This window comes from Bubalus kerabau, chromosome X (assembly GCF_029407905.1).
Source record: "Bubalus kerabau isolate K-KA32 ecotype Philippines breed swamp buffalo chromosome X, PCC_UOA_SB_1v2, whole genome shotgun sequence".
Lineage (NCBI taxonomy): Eukaryota > Metazoa > Chordata > Mammalia > Artiodactyla > Bovidae > Bubalus > Bubalus kerabau.
In genome coordinates this window covers 153,145,709-153,165,781 of record NC_073647.1, presented here as the reverse complement: position 1 = coordinate 153,165,781, position 20,073 = coordinate 153,145,709, and the positions used below count along the sequence as shown (strand labels likewise).

The 20,073-nt window shown below is 40.3% G+C and overlaps 1 protein-coding gene across 3 annotated transcripts in view; it reads right to left on the bottom strand.

The window, feature by feature from the left end:
- Positions 1-1,757: 1,757 nt before the first annotated feature.
- The window catches only part of BMX (BMX non-receptor tyrosine kinase), a 44,813-nt gene continuing 26,497 nt past the window's right edge, over positions 1,758-20,073 (bottom strand). For 2 of the 3 annotated variants that reach the window (XM_055564666.1, XM_055564667.1), the window contains exons 11-19: positions 19,014-19,093; positions 16,152-16,279; positions 13,403-13,477; positions 12,399-12,570; positions 10,828-11,044; positions 9,810-9,874; positions 8,023-8,141; positions 4,568-4,725; positions 1,758-3,022 (exon numbers count right to left, since the gene is read on the bottom strand). In XM_055564666.1, the coding sequence (XP_055420641.1) occupies positions 2,948-3,022; positions 4,568-4,725; positions 8,023-8,141; positions 9,810-9,874; positions 10,828-11,044; positions 12,399-12,570; positions 13,403-13,477; positions 16,152-16,279; positions 19,014-19,093 (1,089 nt within the window). In that variant the 3' untranslated portion in view covers positions 1,758-2,947. The remainder of the gene's footprint in view (positions 3,023-4,567; positions 4,726-8,022; positions 8,142-9,809; positions 9,875-10,827; positions 11,045-12,398; positions 12,571-13,402; positions 13,478-16,151; positions 16,280-19,013; positions 19,094-20,073) is intronic. The other variant, XM_055564668.1, reaches the window with a different exon arrangement.

Here is a 20,073-nt window from a genome sequence, read left to right as displayed (position 1 = left end):
TCAGTCGTGTCTGACTCTGTGCAACCCCATAGACAGCAGCCCACCAGGCTCCCCCGTCCCTGGGATTCTCCAGGCAAGAACACTGGAGTGGGTTGCCATTTCCTTCTCCAATGCATGAAAGTGAAAAGTGAAAGTGAAGTCGCTCAGTCGTGTCCAACTCCTAGCGACCCCATGGACTGCAGCCTACCAGGCTCCTCCGTCCATGGGGTTTTCCAGGCAAGAGTACTGGAGTGGGGTGCCATTGCCTTCTCCGGTAGGGATTTTAGTATCTGCCAAACAGCTCAAGCACATGGCTCAGGATATTATCTTGAGGAGGAACTAAAGTTCCTTTACTTTGCTTTATGGCTAAACTATGATCATTTTGTCTTGATTGACTGTTTTTCTTTGTTTCTGCATTTTCTCTTTTCTCTTATGAAATTTGCTCTATAGAATGCAGGGAAGGTCTAGGAAGCTAAAGATTTTCTACAAACAAGAGGCAGAGTGATGGGAAAAGAGGGGTCATCCCCAGGAAGGTCCCATAGAGTCCTGCTCAGTTTCATCTTTAGATCAAGTATATAAAAATAAGGAGAAGAAAGAAAAACACCCTTTGGCGGGGGGGACCAGGAAGACCTAGTTTGGGCATGAGAGATCTTTCTCATGGGAGCATTAAGTCTGTGGTGCAAGTCTCTGGTGGATGGAATCAGAGCCGCAAAGACTGGCACCCACTCCTGACAATGGGCCTGTTGAGAGGGAGGGGCTATGTTATTTGTTCCTTTTCTCTTGGGGAGAAAGGAACCTGGCACACAGTACCTGCTAAATAAATGTTCACTGAACATATAAATGCCCTAGTGGCTGTTTCAAAAGTTCCATGAGATTTGTGTGCTTCTGTTAAAAAAAAAAAAAAGGAACAAATAACCAAGAACAATCATTCACAATAGCTTAGGGGGAGTGAGATGAGTGTGAACGTCTCTTAAGGGAGATTGTTCTATCTAGAGAACAGTAGCGCCTTTTCACTGTAATAGAGCCCTTCACATAACCTTTCTCTCTCCCTTCTTGACATTACAGACATGACAATGACGGACTCCAAAATGATGAAAACCTAAGGGTTCAGCAGCAGGCCGTGAAGGTGGACATTCCCAGGAACAGTCTGAAAGCTACAGTACCTTTTAGTAATAGTCATGAGAAGCTAAAATAAGACTCGTGTACTTCTGTGTCAAGATAGAAGACGGAAAGAGAAAGTTCAGTTATCAAACTAGCCAGAAGTCCCCGGGCTCCAGACGCGAGGATTTTAAATGGTTACAGTAGGCCTCTCTTATCCCCAGTTTCACTTTTGGTGGTTTCAGTTACCCGCGGTCAACCACTATATGAAAATAGTAGAAAATTTCAGAAATAAACAATTCATGAGTTTTAAAGTGATGAAATCTCGTGACGTCAGCTCTGCTCCCCCAGGACGCGAACTGCCCCTTTGTCTGGCGTGTAATCCTGACTATGGTCACTTAGCGGCCATAGTTATCAGGTCTGCCGTCACAGTCTCAGTGCTGTGTTCAAGCGACACTTGTTTTACTTACTCCTGGCCCCAAAGTGCCAGAGGAGTGATGCTGGTGATTCGGAAATGCCAGAGAGAAGCCCTAAAGTTTTAGTTTCCTTTACGCGAAAGGGTGAAAGTTCTCAATATGGAAAGAAAAAAATGAATGCTGAGGTGGCTGAGATCTACAGTAACAATGAATCTTTTATCGGTGAAATTGTGAAGAAAGAAGAAATTCATACTAGTTTCGCTGTCTCACATCAAACTGCAAAAGTTCCAGCCGCGGTGCATTAAGTGCTTAGTTAAGATGGAGAAGGCATTACATTTGTACAGTTAGATGTTTTGACAGAGACCACATTCACATAACTTTTATTACAATATAATTGTTCACTTTTATTATTAGTTATTGCTTTTAACCTCTTACTGTGCCTAACTTATAAATTAAACTTGATCATAGGTATGTATGTATAGGAAAAACATATTATATATGGGGTTTGGTACTATCCTTGGTTTCAGGTATCCACTGGGGGTCTTGGAATGTATCCCCTGCAAGTAAGGGCAGAGTACTATAGAAAGCAACAATCTGATACAAGACCATGGTTATAATTGAATTGAAATTGATAATAGTTTGAGCAAAAGGAAAAAGGCATCCAGTTTTACCTTAGCATCTTTAAAAGTTGTCTCTGTGACACATAGTTAACATATTATTGAATAATGTTGTTTAACTTCAGTTGTATATTTGTGTACATGAGGACATAAATCCATTGTTCTGATTTAGATATCAGATGAGAACTGTATCATTTGAATTGAATTATGGAACACCTAATGGTGCCCACCACATAATGAGGTCCTCTAGGGCAGTTCGGAATGACTGCACAGAAATATCTGGGAGGTTATTAAAAGTACAAATTCTCAGGTTGCATTCAGACCTGCTGTACCAGAATCTCTGGGGTAGTTCCTAATGAACCTGTGTTTTCATAAACTCTCCATTTGATTCTCATGCATGCTAAAGACTGAAACCATTGAGACATGAAGGCAGGTGTCACCATTTCTATACTTGTTAATAGCATATTTAATTATCATGATAGTGGTGATATTAAGAAAAACAACAAGTATCCAAAAAGTAATTTTTCATTTCTGCTCAATCTTTACACATAATATACATCCTCTCTATTTTGCAATCAGAAAATGTGCTTCTGCTATAGGCTTGGAGGTGTAATACTAAGAGAAGCATAAACAAAATTACTAACTTGACCTAAATATCAAGGAAATCTTTTGTTTCCTACCTTGTTTTTTTCTAGATAATAGACAAAACAGCACACAGAATACCATTAAGAAAAACTAGCTAAATTACAACATCTGTGCTATGCTACTTTCCTTAAAAAGAATGAAAATGTTGGTCAACATTTATACTCATTCTCATCAGATCTTCTCAGTTCTTCTTCAAGGCTTGTCTTTTTCCCGAAGTGGTTCAATGGATGATAGGAGCTGCTGAAATGTGGGACGCTTTTCTGGAAGCTAGATAAAAGAAAAACCCAATGGTTTAGTTTATGAGGGTTCCGATTTAAAATAAACTATGTAAAATATTTATACCTCAGTCCTAAAACTAGCAATTCTTAAAATGTGGAAATGCTATAGACATTTCTTCTAAAGAGAAAACAAATAGAGACCTAAGAATTGAGAAAGAAAATTAAGAGTATTTTTATTTATGTAAGATACGACTGCATACCTTGAAAACCCAAGAGAATTAATGATAGAACAAACCCAAATAACAAAGGAATTCATCAGGAGAGCAGTACATAAAATTAACTGACAAAATCAATAGTCTTCCTATATATATACAATAACCAATTAGAAGATATACTGGAAGAGAAAACTCCATTTACAATAGCAACAAACCCCAATAAAATACTAAAAAAAAAGTACCCCCCAAATGAGGAAAACTTTAAAACGCTGCTAAAAAAACACAAATGTAGAATTGAGCACGTAGAAAATAACATTGGTTGTCTTTGAATAGGACACATTAATAACATAGAGATGATGAATCTCCCAAGTTAGAATACAAACTCCTCCAAATATGAACAAGCTTGTTTTAAGCTGAACAAATTGATTATCTAGTTTGTGGATTTTAAATATGCAAAATAGCTAAGAAAACTATTCAGAAAGAGTCAGACACAACTTAGCCACCAAAGAGAAAACCGCCACCAAGAGAAAAGGAAGTAGGTCTGACTTACAGGTGTCTGTTTCTGAGTGGGAAAATAAAATTATGACTACAAAAAGTGATAAAGAGTTTTGTGGAAAGTGGACACTGGGAAAAGAGTTTTGTGCATGGTCAAGATTGACTAAGTTTAAAATAAAATTTAACCAAATGAATTTAAAAGTAAGCTGGGCTTCTCAGGTGGTGCAGTGGTAAAGAATCCTCCTGCCAATATAGGAGACGCAGAAGACACGGTTCGATCCCTGAGTGGGGAGGATTCCCTGGAGAAGGAAGTGGTCACCCACTCCGGTATTCTTGCCTGGAAAATTTCATGGACAGAAAGGAACCTGGCGGGCTACAGTCCATGGGTTCACAAAGAGTCAGACATGACGGAGCAACTAAAAGAGCATAGCCACAACTAAGACTCGACACAGCCATAAAGAAATATGAACAAAATTGTTGGCACCTACAGTGCTGGTTTCAGATCACAAACACCTGAGAGCAGGGGCCCAGGGCCATCGTCACCTGCTCTGTAGCAAGTGTGCGCGTGCTCAGTCGCTTCAGTCCTGTCCGACTCTTTTGTAACTCCACGGACTGTAGCCCGCCAGGCTCCTCTGTCCATAGGATTCTCCAGGCAAGAATACTGGAGTGGGTTGCCATTTCCTTCTCCAGGGGATCTTCCAAATTCAAGGACTGAACCACATCTCCTGTGTCTCCTGTATTGTGGCCAACTCTTCACCACTGAGCCACTTGGAAAGCCCCTGGAGCAAGTGCCTCCGCCCAGAAGCGCTCCTTCGGTGGTGCCGCAACAACCAGCAGATGCGCCTGCGCCACTGCCCGCTGCCCTCCCCTCGTGGGGCACTCGCCTCGTGCCAGCAGCTGTACATGATGTGGTAGACGGTGTCCGACGCCAGCTGGGGCCGGTAGAGCCGGTGGCCCTGGGAGACCTTCACGACCACCTGCGAGTTGTCGTACAAGTCGTAGGGCTGCTTCCCCAGGCTGAACACTTCCCACATCAGGATCCCTGCCCCGCGACGAGGGCGGCCAGCCGACAGAGGAAAGAGAGCCCACGTCAGAATGTACAGTTTGTTACGTGAGCTTCACGCGCCGCGTCAGGAAGGCTCTGGGTCAGAGCCTGGGTCCCTGGGGGATGAGTCCCAGCAAGAAGGGCAGGTTAGGGAGGACAGACTGGGCTAGCCCTTCTGGAGCCCCAGCTCTCTTATTCCTGCTCCCTGAGACCCCGACGCCCATTCTTGCTGGGAAACGGGGAGGCGGCCTGGGTTGCTGCAGGGGGAGGTCCCTGGGGCCAGGGCCCCTGGGCTGCTTCAGAGAGGCGGCGGCCCCGTCGAAGCCACAGTGACAGCCCCAGCTTCAAGCCTTAGAGCGAGGCGTGGAAGTCCCCGCCCTTTCTCTCTGCCTTGGCAATAATTTCCTGGCACTCACACATTACCTTTGGGTGGAAATTTAAGATAAAGTCGTGGACAACTTTCCGGCTTTTCTATTGCCTCAGTCCTCTGGAACAAAAAGAAGGTGGTTCTCCACCTTCTTGGCACCAGGGACCCATTTCGTGGAAGATAATTTTTCCCCGAGACCAGAGAGGGGGCAGGATGGTTTGGGGATGTTTCAAACGCATTACATTTATCATGCACTTTATTTCTAAGCTAATGCTGCCACTGATCTGACAGGAGGCACCGGGTCTCTGCCCTAGAGGTTGGGGACCTTTGTTCTAGAATACTTTGTGGGTCAGGTGTCCTTTTCAGAATCTGCTTAAAACCATTGGCTTCCCCTCAAAACAGTGAATGCACAGAATTTTCTGACTCATTTTCTGGAAGTTCACAGAGTGTTTTCTGGAAGTATCCAGAGTATGGCAGACTCCAGATTAAGGAACCGAGCTCTACAAGGTGGGCAGGCTTCTTAGCCTTTCTCAGTTCTGCTTCCCCGTCTGTAATATGTGGATATTTGCATGCCGCAAAGTTGTCATGAGGATTGAATAGGATGAAACACTCGGAGCATTTAAAGGACACTGGGGACATGTTAAGTTCTCTAAATGGTGGCCATTGTGCTGCCATACTAGCCCCGCAAGAGAATTCCAGCAGGGAACCAACCTCAAAACCATGGAAAACCAGACATATGTAAGAAGGGAGAAAATTGTTCTAGAACCATAACTGAAGTACTAACTTCAAAACTTTGACTTTTAGGGCCACAGATTTTATGAAAAATATTTATAGTCAGGCATTATTACAATTTGTGGGGACTGTGTGTGTGTGTGTGTGTGTGTTTTAAACGTTCTAAAAGAACCATCCAAAAATTTGTTGACTCCTTCACAACTCCTTGGAAGCGGGTCCACTTATCTCATGAATAATATCGTTGCTTAAAATGTCTGTGGGGCTCCTCTTTGAGAATTGCTTTCAGAGGTTCTGGTTTATTTTGAGTATCCTTACTAGGATCAGATTATTTAAGAATGAATTTAGTTTTTGGAAACAGCCAGAAAATATTTGCAGCCAAATTCTGGCACATAAAAGATAAGCAATTGACCTGGGTAATACAATTTTTGGTCAAAAAGCAGTTGTTACTATTACAAACTTTGATTTTTTTTTCTAAGAAATTTTTGTTAACTTGAAAACAAAGTATTTTCAGAGTGTTATGGGTATGCAAATTAACCTGATTAATTGCCCTTTACACTCCGGAAATATCTTTGTACTGTATTCAGTCAGGGCTCTGGGGCCACCTTTAAGGGGCAGAGTAGTGGCTTGGCTGCCTGGGGTCTAAACTCCTTCTTGGTCTACTGGAGACATTCTGATTTCATCTATTTGTACACTGGGACTTTGACTAAGATATATTTTAAATAAAACAATTTTCTGATAGTTAGAGTGGGGCGGGCCTAGAGTCTTATTTTTTTTAAATATCTTTTATAAGGCATATGAAATTGATACAAAGAGATTGAAAGTAATTTTGACAAGTTCATCAGCACAAAATGACATCAAGTATTCACTAAAATGCTCTTCGTAGTTTTTCCTTTTTCTGTATATTTCTTGGAAGTTTTTTTACAGTGAACAATACCAGTTTTATAAAAGGAAGAATTATCTTAAAAAATTATCACATAGAAAAATAAATGGCTGACTAAATTTTCCTTTGTTCAGACAGTCTCAGTTGTCATGTAGAAAGTCAAATTATACTTATGGACTAAGACAGGCATGAAATAGTTCTCAGTTGTATTTAATATATTCCATAACCTTCTGATAATTTGTAATACTTATCCTGGGCCCATCTGACAGTGATTTTAAACAAGCCTGACATTCCTACTGAGGTGGAAAAATACCAGAATATCTACAGAAGCACAATTTAAGAATTATCTCTGTTTTCTAATTGCTGCTGCTGTTTATTCGCTAAGTTGTGTCCAACTCTGCGACCCCATGGACCGTAGCCCGCTAGGCTCCTCTGTCCAAGGGATTTCCCAGGAAAGAATATTGGATTGGATTGCCATTTCCTCCTCCAGGGGCTCTTCCTGACCCAGGGATCAAACCTGGGTCTCCTGTTTGGCAGGCAGATTTTTTACCACCGAGCCACCAGGGAAGCAATTTTGTAATTATGTTTACTTAATTTCAATGCAGATCTTTTAATAAAATAGGGAAGGCCACACAGTAAGTTTGCTAGGTTTGAAGGTCATGCAGTCTCTTTGGCAGTTACTGCTGCAAGCACAAAATCAATCACAGACAATACATAAACCATATGTGCAAGGACACGGCAGCACTCCAGTAAAACTTCCCTTATAGAAACAGGCCACTGGAATTGGTTCTGTGTCATGGTTTGCTGACCCCTGATCTAAATGATGAATTTTAACAAAGACACTAGCTGAAATTGGGATGGGCCAAAGAAAGTGCTAACTCATGTTTGGTGTTTACACCAGGCATGCCCCCTGAAATTGGTGAACTCAGAATAATGGTTATCATGCCACTTTCATGCAGAAAGTTGATGACTTCATTTTAAGCCCTTCGACGTTTTATACCTCATGCAAACTGGGTTTTAGTTTTCAGTGACTCCTTTTTGAAAACGTAAAATCTTTAATGCAAAAAGCTTTTAGCCCTTTTGATTTTTATGAGGAGGTGTTAGCAACACGCCAATTATACAGTAAGTGGCAGACATCCTAACACCGACCCAAGAAAGGGTCACCATCATCGTCTTCAATCCCTTGCTTATCTCTGGGTATACAGGTCATTTTGTAAGTGCTCAGAGGGTTTGCTGAAAATGGATGTTGCTGCTATGTGGTTTCCTGTTGTGGAAGCCAGCTTGTGAAATGGGTCTCATGTGGCCATATTCTTACCGAACGCCCATACGTCTGACTTGCTGCTGTATTTGAAGTAGTGAAACACCTCTGGGGCTGACCACTTGACTGGAAACTTTGTTCCTACGGAACTGACATACTGGTCATCAAGAACATACCTGCAGGGAAAAACATCAACACAGCCCTTACACCGCTTGGCTGTATCAAGTGGGAAGCCCTCTGCTGGCCGACGCAGGGCTTGCAGCCATCCAGTCTCAGCCAAGGGCCTCGATTTTCTGGACCTTTCACATTTTGAGCTTAGCTAGAGGCTGCTTATGACTTGTAAGCATTTTTTAAAAATGATATCTAGTTTTGAAAATACCAAAATATGAATGCAACGTATTTGGTAAATATAAAATATTAAAAAAACACATAAAAGTGAAATCACTCTGAATCCCACCCCAAGGATAGTCATTCTACCACTTAAGATACATTTTTGCTTATACTTTCCAATCTTTTTTCTACATATAATTTGAACAAAATTGGGTTTCTGTTGTACTGAGGTTTGCTTTCATTTTTCCTTTAACAACATATCAAGAACATTTCCCCCATGGTTATGTTTTCTTCTGCAGCATCATGTTTAATGGCTGAATAGTCTTCCCTCTTATGGGTTAATGTAATTTGTTTAACTGTGTAAGTTGCTTCTAACCTGCTGTTGTAAGCAATGATGGACAACAATATCTTATGAATATATCAAGATGATAAAAATATATGTTCAAGGATATGCAGTACACTTTTGTTTATAATATTTAGGGGCTCCAGAAGAGGAGCAGCTTTTCATAATGAATTTTGAAGAAAACTTAAAAAAAAAAAAACCCACAGGTCTCCCTATGGTGTTTTTAGGGACATGTTTGCTAAATATAGGGCTGGATTTGGTCAACTCTTCAGATCTCTTTGAAACTATATTATCCCTCCTCAGAATTACATGTGGTTATGTTGAATTGGCACAACTTTATAGCTGTATTTTGTCTCAATGGCAGGGACATCTGCTTGCCCTCTGGACTCAACTGTGGGCATTTTGAGGGCAGGGATTAACCCATTTATATCAGTATCTCCCACAGGGCCTAGGCATTAGGCACTCAATAAATGTTTGTTGAATGGAAAGGCTACCAGATATGTCTTCATTTCCTGTATAAAACCATGAAAATTGGCTCTAAGGCTTAAATAGTAAGAGGATTCAGAATTCAGGAAATGGAAGATTCTTCTTAAACTGCTCTCACAATCAAACTAATTTTTCAAATCCTAAAGTATTGCTAGAATGCCAAGAGAATCTGAGTCTACTGCCTTACCTGATGCTACAGAAAATTTAATAAATGACAAGAAAATTTTTCCTAGTGTTAATGCTGTGCCCATTTGAGCATATAGTATTAAGAAAAAACCAGAACGGGCTAAAGGAGCCATCATATACACACACAGAAACACACACACACGCACACATTCTCTCTCTCTCCCCACCCCCCCACCCCCCGCCCCAATCAAGGCTTTTAAAACTTTTCTTGTTTTTTTTTTTCCTGGCTGTAACAGGTTATATACGAATATTTAGGATCTTTTGTGGATTTATTTGCATTTAGAAAATATTTATCAAAGTTTTGAAAGAATTAAGAGAGCCTTGGGATAATTTCTGAAGAACAATCCTATTTTTATCAGTGAAGAAATGAGTGTTCAGAGGTAGTGTGAGTGAGGAGATCCAGGTTTCTAAGCCCCCAATTCAGAGCATGTTTTGTATCCCTGTTTAGATGTGAATGGAAATCCCTCTTTCATTGGTTGCCCTTTTGGAACCGGCTTACCTCGTCATCCCAAAGTCAGAAACCTTCACAGAGAGATCACTGTCTACCAAGCAGTTCCGAGCAGCCTTTAGAGGGAAAACAAAATTACCAATAGTGAAAATGACCAAGGATCCCCTGACATCAAAATCACACATTTTCCTTCTCTTTGGGACATCTGTCAGCAAAATCTAAGATATCACAACCCCAAATGCTGTATTTAAAAGGAAATATCTAGAGTATAGATGTTGTCTTTTTTCCTTTGCAATTTTCAATCTCTCAGAATGAAAATGTGCTCACAGAAGTATCTTCCCTCAAGCATTCATCCTTGTCAAACAGTATGAGAGGTATTAGACATGAAACACAGAACCTGAGCTCATCAACGAGAAGGGAAAAATCATATCTAAGGGTTCCCTCTCCATTGCTAGGACCCTGTGTGTTAACAGGCGCTTTGAAGGCATAAATGCAGCACTGAGAATCCGGAATGCACTGGCCTAGCATGCATGGCACGTTTGCTGTTTAGCACCAGAAAATCTCTAAAGATCAATCAATACCAGTGCAAATCAAGCAGAATACTCTCCACATCCACCCTGACTCAAAGATGCATGCATTTCATTTCTTGTGTTTTCAGTTATCATATTAAATGATTGCTTTAGCACTAAATCCTTCCTGGAGTAAAGGTTAGCTTGGGTTAAAGGATTCTGGGAAACACTAAATTGACCAAAGTCTTTACTTTACATCTGTTTTCCATTATACCACGACCTAACTACATAGACCTTGATGGCTTCTTTAGAAATTCCTTCTATACTTGAAGTGTTTTATTTTGAGTTGTGATTTTTATTACAAAAGTGTCATGTGCTTAAGCAAATGAGCAAAATATTGGTTGGTCAAAAAGTTCATTTGGGGTTTTTTGTAACATCTTATGGGAAAACCCAAATGAACTTTTTGGCCAATGCAATGTAAGTGAAGATGCTCTCTTTGCCATCCCTCCCAATGGCCCCATTGCTGGAGATGGGAGCTGGAGATGGCTTTCTTTCCTTACCAAGTCCCGATGTATGAATTGGTGGCTCTCCAAGAAGGCCATGCCTTCACAAACATCATAGCACATTTCTAAGAGCTGGGAGGGTTCAAGTCTTTTTCCATGACTCTTCAGGTAACTCAGTAAGCAGCCATTGGTTATATATTCAGTCACTATGTATATAGGGTATCTCTTTGAACACACTCCGTAGAATTTCACCAGCTTGGGATGGTTGAGTTTCCTGGAAACAACAGATATTCAAAGTTCAATACTGAATTTCCATACTCCATTTTCCAGATGTCCTGAAAAAGAATCACTGTCAGATTTTTGTTTGTTTTAATTTCTGCCCTTATACTGGAACAGAAGAGAGGGGAAAGTTTAGGATCTGATTCTGGGAGCATTAGCCTTTGGAGGCAGAAAAAAGCTGCCTCCTATTGGACACTGACAACCTCAGCATCCATTAAGCTGCTTTGGGTGCTTATTCAACTTTCCTGCAGAGAATCAGGGAAGCAGTGGTCTGTCTAATACCTCAGAAATCCTGCTTAGTCTTGTAGCATCTTGAGAACTTCTATGACTGATTTGGAGGAAGCTATATCCTAAGAGCAGTCACTTCTATTTTAAAGCATCTAACTGATGTCTAAACATTTCATTAAAAAAAATAGAATATGAAGGTAAAATGAAAACAGTTGTCATATTAGAGAAGTGAGATTGGTTGTGATTTTCCTTTCTTTTAAAAAAGCTTCATTTTGAGTTAGGATGTCATTTTTTGTTAATAGATTAGAAAATAGTAACTACATGACATGGGCTTCCCAGGTGACTCAGTGGTAAAGAGATCCGCCTGCCAAGCAGGAAACATGGGCTCCATCCCTGGGTCAGGAAGATCCCCTGGAGGAGGGCATGGCAACCCACTCCAGTTTTCTTGCCTGGAGAAGTCCATGGACAGAGGAGCCTGGCGGGCTATAGTCCATGGGGCCACAAAAGAGTCGGACATGACTTAGCAACCAAACGACAACCACAACCACGTGACATGGCACTTCTAGTAGGTCCCCACAGCTATTATGATGTTCATCAATTACTCCTTATGTAATTGACCTACTTTTATCAATTAACAGGATGATTCTTTTCTTTTCCATTATGGTTTATTACAGGATATAAAATATAGTTCCCTGTGCTATACAGTAGGACCTTGTTGTTTATCCATTCTGTATATAATAATTTGCATTTGCATTTTGCACCCCAAACTCCCACTCCATCCCTCCTACTTCCCCTCCCCCCTGGCAGCCACAAGTCTGTTCTGTATGTCTGTGAGTCTGTTTCTTTTTCACAGATAAGTTCATTTGAGTCACATTAGATTCCGCATATAAGTGTTATCATATGATATTAGTCTTTTTGTGTCTTCACTTAATATGCTAATATCTAGGTCTATCCATATTGCTGCAAATGACATTTTTCATTTTTTATGGCTAATATTCCATTATATATTCTATGATATGTGGACTCTTGATTCAGGCCTTACAGATGTTAGGGACAGTCCTGTTAGCATGAATGTCCTCTCATGATGAGGGCTAAACAACAATTCATCAGAAGAAACTTACGTCATGGTCTGGGCCTCCTGGAAGAATTCATCTTCTGACATGGAGCCCTCCTTGATCATCTTAACAGCAACATCATACTGCCCCTTCCACTTGCCCAGATGGACCACTCCAAACTGGCCACTTCCCAGCTCCTTCAACAGGGTAATCTCTTCACGTTTCAGTTCCCAGATTCCTAATAAAGCAAGACAGGCACTCTTTAGGATAAGAATAGAAGAGTTTGAGGCTAACAGTTTCTCAAGTGACTTCCTCTCCAGTGAGACTTTAATATTGACAACATGAAGAACAGCAAGACTTTTTTAAAAAGTTGCTCACTTAAAAAGAAAACTGTTAGTTACGTGATCTTATGACCTGTTAAACCACATGACAATACCACCAGAACAATATTGTTCCTGAAGTTGCTTCAATTAGTGACAAGAAAGATTAGAGCAACCAGAGGTATGTTGGAAAGACTTGATGTGTTTAGTGCTCTTAGCTTGGTGAAATAACATTACATATTCTTATAAAACAAATTAAACTCTGATCCGGGAGGGTGTCATTATTGTAAATTTACTGGGGAAAAAAAAGGAAGACAGGAAGCAGATCCCTGTTCAGATAGTGCCAGGGAGGGCCTCAGCTCTAATATATTCATTAATTTTCTTGAACAAACTAAAATCTTTTCTATCCTCCCAACCTAATTTTGTAATCTCCCTAGCGTACCAAAAAGATGGATCCACTGCCTGTCCTTTCTTATTCTGGGAGTCTGTGCCTGATCATGGGGCTAGTTTGCAACCTTGTGTACTTATGATAATGACACTCTCCCAGATCAGAGTTTAATTTGCTTTATAAGAAAATGTAATGTTATTTTACCAAGCTAAGGGTACTAAGCACACTAAGGATTCTTTACTGCTGAGCCACCAGATATATAATATATAAAAATGTATGTATATATACATATAAATATATATATTTTTTTAAACCAAAAAAGATAGGAGTTTAGGAGCACAAGGGCAAGGGCATGTCCATACCGCTTCCCAAGGACACAGAGATGGGAACCTTATTGGCCTTGGTCGACACAGGGTGGCGGAGTCGTGTGATCATGCCTGCAATGAAACCAGCAACATTATCATCACATGATCACATTGAATCACATCACATTACATAACATTGGTTCACATCTCTGCTTCTGCTGTCTCTAGAGGAGCTGAAAAAGCACAGAGTTCAGGATGTTCTCATGCAGAAAGACAATCTATTCTGACCATATTCGTCCTGTAAAATTAATTTGCTTGACTTGATTAATTAGTTCTATTAAAGCAAAAATTAAAAGTGTAAAACTACTTTATGTGATTTTTAAAAATCTCATCAAAATTAGTTTCTTGATGGAATCTATTTAAAAATTTTCCCCATTCTTGCTAACTTTTCTCCTTTTTGATTATTGTGTTATTAGCTAGCCATCTGGAGAAGGCAATGGCACCCCACTCCAGTACTCTTGCCTGGAAAATCCCATGGATGGAGGAGCCTGTTAGGCTGCAGTCCATGGGGTCGCTAAGAGTTGGACACGACTGAGCGACTTCACTTTCACTTTTCACTTTCATGCATTGGAGAAGGAAATGGCAACCCACTCCATAATTCTTGCCTGGAGAATCCCAGGGATGAGGGAGCCTGGTGGGCTGCCGTCTATGGGGTCGCACAGAGTCAGACACGACTGAAGCGACTTAGCAGCAGCAGCAGCAGCACAGTGGATTTACAATACTATATTAGTTTTGGGTGTACAACCTAGTGATTCAATATTTTTATAGATTATACTCCATTTAAAGGTATTAGAAAATAATGGCTATATTTCCCTGTGCTGTATAATATATCCTTATAACTTGTTAATTTTATACATAGTAGTTTGTATTGCTTAATCCCCTACCCCTGTCTTGCCCCTTCCCTGTCTCTCCCCTAGTAACCACTAGTTTGTTCTCTGTATCTGTGAGTATGGTTAGTTATATTCTTACATTTATTTTTTAGATTCCACATATGTGATAACAAAGTATTTGTCTTTGTATGACATTTCACTGAACATAAACCTTCTAGTCCACTGACTTGTTGCAAATGATAGAATTTCATTCTCTTTTATGACTGAGTAATATTCCTTTGTATATATGTACCACATCTTCTTTATCTGTTCATCTGTTGATGGATACTTAAGTTGCTTCCATATCTCGGCTATTGTAAATAATGTGTCTATGAACATGGGGTTCATATGTCTTTTCAAGTGAATGTTTTTATTTTATTTGGATATATACCCAGGAATGGAATTCCTGGATCATATGGCAATTTCTGTATATATATTTCAGCAGTCAATCAGGCAAAATTAAAAAGAGTGATAGTACTCAGAGTCAGTGAGAATGAAGTGTTGCTCTTGGTGGGAGTGTACATTTCTGAAAAGCATTTGACAGTGCCTCAATTTTAAATGTTCTTAACCATTATCTCAAATTCTTTTAGGGAGTTTGGCTACAGAAACACCCATACAGGTGCACAAAGCTATATTTACTGAAACAGCCAGTATTATGGGAAAATATTGTATATACTCCAACTGCTTATCAGTGTAGGATTAGGTGAAAAATGATGGAGTAATTCTACACTAGAATTCTCTTTTAACAGAACAGACTCAACTGTATGCATGTGCATGGAAAGACCTCTAAGATGCTGAGTAAAGAAAGTAAGCTGAAAAGTAGTATGTGTAGAATGATCTCATCTCTGTAAATATATAATGTGTATACATACACACATATATAATATATATACATAGATAATGAGTGTTAGTATCAGCGTAGAAAAAAATTTCAGAATAGACACTGACTTGTTCATGGAGGTTATGTCTCCAATGATGCACATTTCTATCTTATTTGAATTTTGCAATCATCTTCTATAGGCAGAAAAAAAACCCTGCAAATATTTTAAAAGGGAATCTCTACTTCTAAGTCACTGAACTCCCTCAGCTTCGTTTTTTTTCTGGCATTGTAGAGTGTATAATGTTATATTCCAGGAAATGTAGGGTAAAAACCACACAGCAGGGCTTCCCTGGTGGCTCAGTGGTAAAGAATCTGCCTGTCAATGCTGGAGACACGAGTTCGATTCCTGATCCAGGAGGATCCCACATGTCTCAGAGCAACTAAGCCTGTGCCCCACAATTACTGAGCCTGTGCTCTAGAGCCCAGCAGCCACAACTGCTGAAGCCCGCACACCCTAGAGCCCATGCTCCACAACAAGAGAAGCCACTGCAGTGACTGCCTATGCACTGCAACCAGAGAAAGCCAGTGCAGCAACAAAGGCCCAGCACAGCCCAAAATAAACGAATAAATACAATTGTGTGTGTATATATACATACACATACACACAAAACCCTGCACAGCAGGCAGAGGGCTTGTGAGCATTTTCCCCCTACTTTCATGGTTGCTTATATAATTGAGAGTATTGAGGGAGGGGGAGGGATAAATTAGGAGTTTGAGTTTAGCAGCTACACACTACTACATGTAAAACAAACAAGGTCCTACTGTAATGCACAGAGAACTATATTCAGTATCTTATAATAACCTAAAATGGGAAGAATCTGAAAAAGAATATATATATATATATATATATATATATATATAACTGAATCACTTTGCTGTACACCTGAAACACTGTAAATCAGCTATTCTTCAATTTTAAAAAAGAGAATTTGGAGGGTCAGTAATGTCCAAGAAAATGTATATTTATCAACATAAGAGAAAAACTGAACCAAGTTACCTGCTGAATTGTGTTGATGATAGTGAATAAGCTTTGGAATGGAATCAAAACAGTAGTTTTCTGCCAGGTACAATTTGTTCTCAGCATTTGTATGCACATGGTAATGTTTGACAGTTCCTTTTTTATCACTAGTAAGGAAGAAAGAATGTTAGAATGTTTTAAATCAACAACTGAAGCTTGATTAAAGAATGATTAAATCATTGTCATAGGTATATTTTCAAATTTTGGAGAGGAAAGTCAGAGACGGTTTCTCAGTCTCGACATCCCATGTTTTTTCTGGAGGTATACATGACAAGCCATAATTATGTAAGAGAGCGCCTCTCTGAACTCAGCGGATCCTTTGTGCTCATACAGAATTCACCTATCATAAAATTCCCCCTTTCTGTACGGTTCTTCCCTTAGTAAGTGTAAAGCAGCTATCTTCCTTTGATGATTGAAAGCCCTGCAGTTTTTAGGATCATTATTCTGAAATATCAATTCTCTTTTAGGATAATAATGGAGATTAAAATGTGGGAAGAAATGGTCACTAGGCTGTGGGTGGAGGCTCTTTTGGGAGTGGAGTGTACAGGATGGACTGGGTGGGAACAGCCTTTAATTCCTCTTGTGAACTTGTACCTTTTCCACATAAAACATTCTTTTTCTATTGCTCTACTTGTAGAAAATAGTGGTGAATTGATGCATGTTGATTTAGGCTAACCAGCAATGATGTGCCTGTCTTAGATTTTAGAGTATGGTGTGGCAGTCCAGGCTTCCCTGGTGGCTCAGACAGTAAAGAATCCACCTGCAATGCAGGAGATGCAGGAGAAAAGGGTTCAATCCCTGGGTTGGGAACATCCCCTGGAGAAAGGAATGGCTACCACTCCAGTATTCTGGAGAATCCCATGAACAAAGGAGTCTGGCAGGCTACAGTCCATGGAGTTGCAAACATGACATGACATGACTGAGTGACTAAGTGCGTGCACGCACACACACACACACACACACACACACACACACCAGTCTAGAACTGGGTTTTGAGTAGAGTTCTGTTGCTGGCTAGTTACCTCATCCAGTTATTACAAAGTTCAGTTGAGATTATGACCATATCAGTTTGCACTATACTTGGCACATAAAAAACTATTAATATATTCTTATTGCTATAATACCACCCTTACTAGAACTGTAATTATAAAAAGAGAAAGGATGCTTTCTTGTTGCAAATGGCTCATCAGCTCTTGGTCTTAGAATCAAATTCAGCCCACTGATGGTGTTTCATAAAAGAAGCCTTCTGTAGTCATTCACTGGGATTCTTTTCATTTGATTCCTCATCCGTTTGCTGATTTTTTTCTCCCTAGCCACCTTCAAAAATGAATCTGGTGTCAAGAAGCTTAACTAAGAGGACTTTTGACATCAGATTTGGCTGAAACTGGAGGGCCTGAGGGCCACAGGGATTTTGATATTCAGTGATCCAAGCCTTCTCTGCCTTCTTACTGGGTTGGCTTTAGTCACCACCCACATTTGCAACCTTGTGCATGAGGTGCACTGGGAATGTGGCTTCTAGCAGTGAAAGATGCCATGCGGATGTTTATGGTACATGCTGTTATCTCAAATTGGAAGTAGGCACTCTGTGAAAACATTCTTGAAATAAAATAACTTTTACATTAATTATTTTAAAAATACATATATGCAACACAAGATAGGGCATATTGAGAAGCCACCAAGGCCCTTCAGTCATTCAAGGTCATTCAATCCAACTGTTAAGAAAGGGTCGCAAACGTAGACTTTTTTTTTCAAATGGTCCTAATCAAGATCTGACCAGATTTCAGCGAAGACACAGGGATATGGTTGAGAGAACATGAACATGAATTCAGCTGTTGAAGGTCTGGCTTCAAGTGGGTCATTTATTAGTTTTGAGGGTGGGTCTTTGTAAGCTCTGTTTGAACCACAATCCTCTCATGTAAATTGGTGCAAGTAAAAACAGCTTTCCTGTTTGCTTCACAGGATGTTTAGAAGAAACAAAAAGGCTAACAACCAATGGGAAAGTGGCTTATAAAACTCTGGAGGGGAATCCTGATGTTGTTGATGACAGCTTGCTTGAGATGACTGTGGGGGCCTTATATACACCTAAGTGTTGGGATGGAAGTAGTGAGGCGGCTCATATTACTTTTTCCAAACAACAACAATAATAGTAAACACTTATTACTATGTGCCAGGCACTGTTCTGCTCCAATATGTGAATTAATCCATTTCATCCATAGAACATAATAATTGTTATTATGTCCACTTTTCAAACGAGGAAGTTGAGGCACAGAAATTAAGTAACTTGCTTAATGTCCTAATGTTTTGGAATGGCAGAGTCAGGATTTGGACTCAGAGGTGCAGCTTCACGCCGGAACTCTTAACCCCACCAATAGGACAGCATCCTAGAAAGAAGCCATCGGCGAAAACACTGCTACACTGAATCAACCTCCTGCTCCCACTGGAAAGACTTACTAAAAACCAGACGTTGGGGTAGGTTTCTCAGTTCGGCTGGTGGCTAGAACCAAGAGTGGAGAGGTGCCATTGCTATTTTTCTCTCTTTCTAGGCTCAGGATGAATCAAGGGGGAATAATGCAGGATTCCTTTAACAAGCGTTTCCTGAGGCAGTCCGTATACTGGGCAATACTCTGCTGCCTGCAATGGGTAGGAGTGAATCACCTAGAAAACAGCCTCTTGAAAGTAGTGGGGTTGGGGAAGGCAACTACAAATAGTCACATTCAACAGAAATACTTTGATTCCAAATTCCAGAGTTGAAAGATGGGGTCTTATCGCAAAATGTGACCGAATGACCAGGATATTCAAAGAACATACACAAGAAGATAAAGAAATCCACATCGTACTTACTTCATAGCCTTACTAAACAAGGACACTGTGTACATTCCCGCCTGGCTGGAGTTTCTAACCATAAATGCTCCTTCTTTCCCCTAAAGAGAAAGGCGAATATGGAAGGGACAGAAAACATTTTCATTATTCTTGAAAATGACTTGTGCTGGTAGGTGGTAGGAAAATAGATCTTTTAGATCCACTTTAAATGTCATTGACAGCACAGATTGCCCACTAGTTGGCACAGAAGGAACTCCCAGTTTAGCTTCCCTCTTTCTCTCATCCATTGTCTTTATAGGTTTACCCTATGAAGGGGACGACAGAGGATGAGATGGCTGGATGGCATCACTGAGTCGATGGATGTGAGTCTGAGTGGACTCCGGGAGATGGTGATGGACAGGGAGGCCTGGCGTGCTGCGATTCATGGGGTCGCAAAGAGTCAGACACGACTGAGCGACTGAAGTGAACTGAACTATGTGCCTCAACTCTTCCTCTCCAGTTAATTTTTAACCTGTGATAGTTTTCCCTGTTTGGTGTTTGTGCAAGCCTAACATTTTAATCTTTCAGAAATAAAATTTAAAGCCAGCTATTCAGATGGTAAAGAATCTGCTTGCAATGCAGGAGACCTGAGTTTGATCCCTGGGTCGGAAAGATCCCCTGGAGAAGGAAATGGCAACCCACTCCAGTATTCTTGTCTGGAGAATTCCATGGATAGACCATGGGGTCGCAAAGAGTCAGACATGACTGAGTGACTAACACTTCTATCACCATATCATGCCCCTGGAACGTTTTAGAAAACCAAAGATGCAGACCAAATCATGTGTTAAATTTATGCTCAACTTTCCTTGCTTAATGTGCTGATTCTAAGCAAGTTTAGATTGAGACAAAGTGAATTTTAAAACTGTGAATGTGAAAAAATACTGAGTTAGACAGTGGTCACCACCGTCTCGTTATTACCCCTCTAAGATATAATTGGCGTGCTGTATTAGGTTGAACTATAGCAAAGTATTATTTTTATAGGTCAAAAGAGTTTGCCATTGGTAAGTCCATTACCAACTAGTAACAAAATCCGATAGATTTA